The sequence below is a fragment of the Leuciscus leuciscus genome (assembly GCF_965113295.1).
Source record: "Leuciscus leuciscus genome assembly, chromosome: 12".
NCBI classification, from domain to species: domain Eukaryota; kingdom Metazoa; phylum Chordata; class Actinopteri; order Cypriniformes; family Leuciscidae; genus Leuciscus; species Leuciscus leuciscus.
In genome coordinates this window covers 41,542,872-41,550,371 of record NC_138736.1, presented here as the reverse complement: position 1 = coordinate 41,550,371, position 7,500 = coordinate 41,542,872, and the positions used below count along the sequence as shown (strand labels likewise).

The following is a 7,500-nucleotide window of genomic DNA, read 5'->3' as shown; positions in this document are numbered from 1 at the left end:
GAGAGAGTGTGTATGCGTGCGTGTGTGTGCGCGTGTGTGTGAGTGAGTGTGAGTTTATGAGTGTGTGTGTGTGTGTGTGTGTGTGTGTGTGTGTGTGTGTGTGTGTGTGTGTGTGTGTGAGGTGATAGAAAGGTTACAGTATCAGCGCTCATGACTGAGTCCTTTTAAACCAGTTGAACAAAGACACACTGACTTCAGAACAGTTGATTTCTCTTTGCTTTTTCCAAACATGTTCTCTCCCGCGAGACACGAGCTGCCGCCTCAGTACACGTGTCTGCTGCACTTCACCTAACAATTATACGCATACTCTATATATATATATATATGAGCCTGGCACCACTAAAAAGTTAATAAAGTAAATATATAACAAAAAATGTAGTTATTTCTTCCACCAGTACTTGATATAGAAATGCGATATAAACTCAAAACAACACAGAATGATTCTAAAGTAACAGTTTCTCACTCCGTCACGCGTGACACGTGTTTAAATCGTTTACTGGTGAACATGTGCAAAATCCATGTCACTGTGAAACACATCAGCAGCTGAGACACAGAAAACATCCTGAAAACAACCGTCTCGCTCTATCACACACACACACACACACACACACACACACACACACACACACACACACACACACACTCACACGCACGCACACACACACACACACACACACTCACGTTATCAGTGTGTGTCAGTGGATTTACCTGGTTCAGAGGGCGGGTACGATGTGATGGGCGTGTCCTGCTCATCCAGTGATGTCACAGAGGTGGGCGTGGCACTGCGGTATGATTGACAGGTGTCAGTCGGACTCAGAGTGAGGCTGAGACCTCGAGGTTCCGAACGCAGTCGCTCTCGCTCGAACTCCTCCGTGGCCAGTCGTTCCGCTGTCTTAAACCTGACACACACACACACACACACATCCGTCAGAGGAAACATTCTCATGCTGCGTGTTTTCGGTCACACAGGAGGGGTGTTTGGATTTGAGGAAAAGTGGGTTAAAAAAAGGTTGAGGAGGGAAATCACTCTAAACCTGTTCAAGATGTGACATCAGTCACCACACACACACACACACACACACACACATACACAGACACACACAAACACTAACCCGACCCCTAAACCTACCAATCACACACATACACAACACACACACACTAACCCTAACACACACTGTAACAAACACAAACTAACCCTAACACACACACACACACTTTCCTAAACCTACCCATCACAGAAAACTTTCTGCATTTTTACATTTAAAAAAAACCTTTAATTACTTTATTTTCATACCAGATTCATAAATGAGGACGTCCCTAAAGGAGGTTTCTGGAGATTTTGTCAGGTTTTGGTCACTTCTGGGTACAAATTTGTCCCCAAAATATATTTAAGTAGGTACACACACACACACACACATACTCAAGTCTTCATTATCGCTGACTAAATATGAATATTCAGCTAGTTGGTAAATAAACTCACCTCTCCTCTCGAGCGTGTCGGGCCTCCTCCATGTTGGACACATAGTCCCGACTGTGCACACACACACACACACACACACACACACACGTGAAGAACAAGTCATCTGTATGGTATAGTTGTGTATAAGTGAGTCGAGAGATGTTGTGTTGTTAAACCTGTGTCGATTGCGCTCCTCTCTCTCGATCCTCTGCAGTCGCTCCTCTCGCTCGACCCGACGTCTCTCTCTCTCCGCTGCCAGAGACTCCTGATGCTGCCGGTACGAGGAGGAGAGGAGGCCTCCGAGAGCAGGCCTGAGACACACACACACACACAGAGACACACACATACACACAGATACAGAGAGACACACACACACACACGCACACACACAGAGACACACACATACACACAGATACAGAGAGACACACACACACACACACACACACACACATCCAGTATTACTACTCGAGCTAAAATACGTTCTTGAGATGTAAACCCTCCTCTTTCCCTCGCGGGTCAAAATGACCCGAAGGCCGAAGCCCTAAAATTATACTTTTTGTGTGTGTGCAGAAAGCTTATTTTATTTCATTTTGATAATATCTTTTCTATTTTTTAATGCAATTTTTTGGGAGATTTTTTGTTATTTTTTATTTTATGTTATGTACCTTTAAATAATAAATAAATGGTAATTTAAGCACATTACTCACATTCTTAAAATAACTCAATTACATGCATAACCATTTTAACTCAGCTGTAAATATCTGACATTGAGTGTCTTTGTCGACCTCTTGTGGATAATAATAATATAAGATGATATTTCATGACTCTGGTGCCGCGTTCCAGTCCACTTTTAGACATGCACTTGAGAACTTCCCTAAGCACTTCCCCTCGGGGGAATCCCTGCCGCCATTTTGAATTGCGTTCCACTTCGTGAAGTGGACGAGGGAAGTTTAGATGGACAGACCCTCGTTCCCTCGATTTTGACCGAGGGAGCGAGTCTACTTCATATGTACACTTCAGACACCTATATGTCCCACAATGCAGTACGATTGTGACGTCACCACAGATCTCGTTTTATCACCACCACAATAGACAACTCTATGATATATTTTTTTATTTTTTATTTAAAACAACCCAAACACACATATAAACATTTGGATGCTGCATTAAACAAATTCTTAAAGGAAAAAAAATGTAAATAATAAATCAACTACAGCTGATTCCAAGTGATCAAGGGCTTAGGATGTTCCAATTCAGCCCATTGCAGTTTCCGCCAGTAGTGAGCACTCGCAATGACGTACATCCGAGTGAACGAGACAGAGGGAAGTTAGCAAGTGAAGGGCATGACAACTTTGGACTGGAACGCAGCCCAGATGGGCTTATAGCTCTATATGAGCAAATGAGCTGTTCCGCTGGGTCCTAGAGTCAGTTCACTTCAGTGTGCATCAGATACACATGTAGACATTATAAAATATTTTTTTGGTAAAGTTTTAGCATTTTTAGTTTGAATTTTGAGCATGTTTAGGTTTTTCTGTGTGTTCTGAAGCATTCCTCACATTCCACTCACTCCTGAGGGCTCAAACTGACCCGGGAGAGAAGGATCTCTTACTTTCTTTTAAACTTCAACCACAAAACATTTTAAAAAATGAGTTTCTGGTCAAAATGACCCGAGGGAATATTTCAATCATTTGAGCTTCAGTGTGTGTGTGTGTGTGTGTGTGTGTGTGTGTGTGTGTGTGTGTGTGTGTGAACTCACCGTTCACTGGCAGGTGTAGATGGAGGACTTACAGCAGAGAATGACCTGAGAGACACACAGATGAAGTCATTAGAGAGACGCCGTCAGACATGTTTCTGTGCGCTGGGACGACATCCACAACCCTTTCACTGCCCTAATGTGATGCATTTACAAGTGAAGCAGAACAACATCACACTCTTCCTCAGTATCTTCATCGTTTTCCAGCACAAAAATCTAAATGTTCTGAAATCAAGATGCATTTCATTAGAAGCAGAACGACTGAAGATATTACGTCTTGTTCACTGAGAATCTGTTCAAAATGAAGAGAGTTTGTGCTTGAAACAAGAACAAATCTCTGCAGTGGAGTCAGGAAAATAACCTGAATTCAAAGGGAAAACAAGTGTATTTTTAAGCATAAACTCACGTTTCATAAAACAAGACTTCATTTCTTCAGTCATTGTGCTTCTCCAGTAAATGTATCTTGAGTTCATAATGTTTAGATGCTGGAGAACGAGACAGAAGCACTGAGGAAGAACATCATTTTATTGCAGTGAAGTGACAGTATCAGGCAGAAGAGGAAGAGTTTGGTGAATCTGTGAGAACTCGCTCTGATTGGTTCAGAGACACGCGTGCGCAGGTGCAGAAGGAGGTGGCGTGGTTAGAGGCTGTTGCATCATGGGACACGTGGCTGAAGCGTCTACCTGCTGTTCTCCTCTGGTTTCTCCTCCACATCGTAGGAGAAGAGGAAGAACGGTGAGTGAGGCAGGTACGGCAGGTGGGCGGAGCCTCGCAGCGGAGGGCTGATCTCATTGGACGGCGGCACGCTGACGGTGGACTTGCGGCGCGCGAGCAGATTGGCCAGGAGAGATGGCTGGGCGGAGTCAGGAGGGGGCGTGGCCTTCCTCTCCTCCTCCTCTTCCTCAGGTGTGTGTTTGTCACAGTGCTCTGATTTACTGTCGGCGCCGCTGAACACGAGCATCATGGGTAAAACACAGTGACTAGTGCTTTATAACGGTTATATACTGGCTCCGGGAAACAGTGTTAAAAGACATCCAACCCCACAAACTCATTAATAATAACTGATTAAAAGCCTTCTGTGTCAGTCAGTCAGGTAAATAACACTGATAACAAATATAAAATAATAATATAATCATTTATATATATAAACACATGTATGTAAATAATACATAATACTGATAATATACAGTAAATTATAATACCGTATTTTCCGCACTATAAGGCGCACTTAAAAGCCTTTAATTTTTTCAACAAACGACAGTGCGCCTTATAATCCGGAGCGCCTTATATATGGATCTGGCGCCTTATATTAATGTCTGTAAAACAACCGCTGACTTAAACCTTGTTTATACTTTCGCCTGGCACCGGAGCGCGAGCCTCCGCTGACTGCGCGCGCCCCTCCCCAAACAGACGAGGCATTTATACTTGACGCAACTGTTTTGTTTTAGACTGAACACCAGACCATACAACTGATTTAGACGCGCAAACTGGGTGCCGGTGTGATGAGATGTACCAGAGATGTACTAATATCCGTCTGCTCGGGCAGATTCGGCTCAAAGTCGTGCATCTTCGGATGCGGAGGCGCGCGCGCTGTCACAATGACGTCATTTTGCCGCGCGCGCGCCTCCACATCCGAAGATGCACGACTTTGAGCCGAATCTGCCCGAGCAGACGGATATTAGTTTTTTATTACCTTCGCGCTCATGCGGACGCGTCGAGTATAAACAAGGTTTTACAGCTCAGCCACTTGTTTTTTCATATTGTTTTGCAAGTGGTAGATCTTGGTTTACATTTGGACTTTGGATGTGATCTTAGGCTTGAAAAGGTTGGTGACCACTGCATAACGCAAACCCAGTCAAACGTTTGACTGCAGTATCTTCTATTCTATGCGCCTTATAATCCGGTGCGCCCTATATATGAAAACAGTTCTAAAATAGGCCATTTATTGAAGGTGCGCCTTATAATCCGGTGCGCCTTATAGTGCGGAAAATACGGTATATATGTAAATAAAAGTATGTAAATTATTCATAAATAAAATTATATTATATATGTATACAAATAATACATAATATATATATTATATCTAATTATATATGTGTGTGTAAACAAATGTATGTAAATTATTCATATTACAGATAATATAATACTGATAGTATAAGATAATAATAAAATAATATATATTTATGCAAATAATATATAATACTGATAATATATTAAATTATATAATATAATATAATATAATATAATATAATATAATATAATATAATATAATATAATATAATAAATAATGCTGATAATACAGAATTACAGATCTAATATATTCACATATAATCCAGTATAACCCAGCAGGATCATTAGTCTGAAAACACAAGGACAGAGAGAGTAAATCTGACCAGCTGTAGTCTTGGTTACGTGAGGTTATACACCAGACATGAACCACTACAACTGCATATATTAAGTGAGAACATAAGATTTGTAATGAGACGCGTGTGGTTTAGGACAGTGGAGGACATTACTTCCTCTGACAGCATCAGTGTGAGACACAGAGAGTGTGTTTAACTCCAGGTCAGAGGTGAAGGACTGTACAGAGACTCCGCACTAAAATACCTGATGACACTGAGACTAGAAGGGTTCATTTCCCCCTCATCATCATCATCATCATCATCATCATCTGAGCCCGACTCTGTGACGGGACTCTCCTCCTCATCCTCCTCTCTGCGGCCGGGCAGAAAGAGAGAGTCACGAAGAACACCAGCAGAAGGAAAGAAAGGATGAGCCAGCGAACGCATCTGTGCATGTCTGTGACATCATCATCACTGGCCGCTTCTTTATGAAAACATATTAGTCTGTTGGTTATGACAGCAGCTCAAGGTGCACTACACGCGTGAATGAGTCTGATCATGATAAATACTGATACCATCTATGAAACTAGTAGATAAGACTGAGCTGAATGCGTCACATGACCAGTGAAGAACACATGTGATCAGTGTGTGTTAGTTATTGATCATAACCACAGCAGAGTTCAGATACAAACAACAGGTGTTCATGAGCCAAACACACACACACATATTAATAAAATATATATATTTCACTCTGGGGCTAAAAAAATCCCTCATCAAACTTTAAAAAGTGCACAAATAAATAATACATAATAATGATAATATAATACAATAATACTGATAATATGTCAAATATCAATATAATACATAATAATATATAATTATATTAATAAACAATGTTTTTAACAATAATATAATAATAAAGACAATATATAAAATAACAATATAGTATAAAATATTATATATGTAAATAATAAATAATACTGGTAATAAAATACTGATTATAAATAAAACAATAAATATCCTAAAGATATATATATATATATATATATATATATATATATATATATATATATATATATATATATATATATATATATAAATAATACATAATTTAATATAATAACTGTAAAAAAAGTTATTTCGCTTCGAGTAAAGTCAACTTAAATATTTGTGTTCATCTAATGAGTAACAGGAAGTAAAAATTATTGTCAAGGCAACTCAAAAAACTTGAAAAAATAAGGCAACCAATCACGAGATAAGTTCAAGAGATTACCTGTTACTCATTAGATGATCAAAAATATTTAAGTTGACTTTAATTATAGTGAATTAGTTGAGTTAACTTAAAAATGTGAGTGTGATAGGTTACCTTGTTTGTTTTTAAGTTAGCTCAACTTTTTTTATAGTGAAAATTATAAAAAAAATTATAATAAAAAATCTCCCATATTACACTGGGCGTAAGGCTCTACAAGAATTCCTCATCAATCAAAGTTTCAAAAGAGCACAAAAACGGCAGACAATGTCCTTCTAAGAAATGTTTTTGAATAAATGTTTATCTGAAGAAACTATTAAAATGGCAGAAGTGCTGAGTCTGATCAAGACTTACATCACTGGCAGATATTCATGCGTCACATGAGGTCTGCAGCAAAAACACACGGAGAACATCCGTCACACGCTGACATCATGTGTTCTGAACCCCAGTGAACTGCACCACTGTCTACACAGGCAGCTCCCTTCTTAGGGAACATCCCAGCGGAAAATGACTTCATAACTCGCTGATCTGAAACACTTCCACATGTTTAACACTCGCCGGTGAAATCCGCTTCCTTCTGTACAATATTACTGTACGCTTCATTTTATACAGAAACCTGTTTTCATTTTTCAAAATTCTGTTTTATTTGTTTCATTAAATTGTAATCAAAATCAAATCAAGAACTGTGTCTAAAAAT

The 7,500-nt window shown here is 39.6% G+C and overlaps 1 protein-coding gene across 1 annotated transcript in view; it reads right to left on the bottom strand.

The window, feature by feature from the left end:
• fhod3a (formin homology 2 domain containing 3a) overlaps window positions 1-7,500 on the bottom strand; it is a 60,570-nt gene that overhangs the window by 21,405 nt on the left and 31,665 nt on the right. Inside the window, 7 exon segments of the mRNA XM_082186437.1 lie at window positions 709-899; window positions 1,481-1,531; window positions 1,636-1,770; window positions 3,216-3,260; window positions 3,896-4,159; window positions 5,820-5,927; window positions 7,158-7,190. Of these exon segments, the coding sequence (XP_082042563.1) occupies window positions 709-899; window positions 1,481-1,531; window positions 1,636-1,770; window positions 3,216-3,260; window positions 3,896-4,159; window positions 5,820-5,927; window positions 7,158-7,190 (827 nt within the window).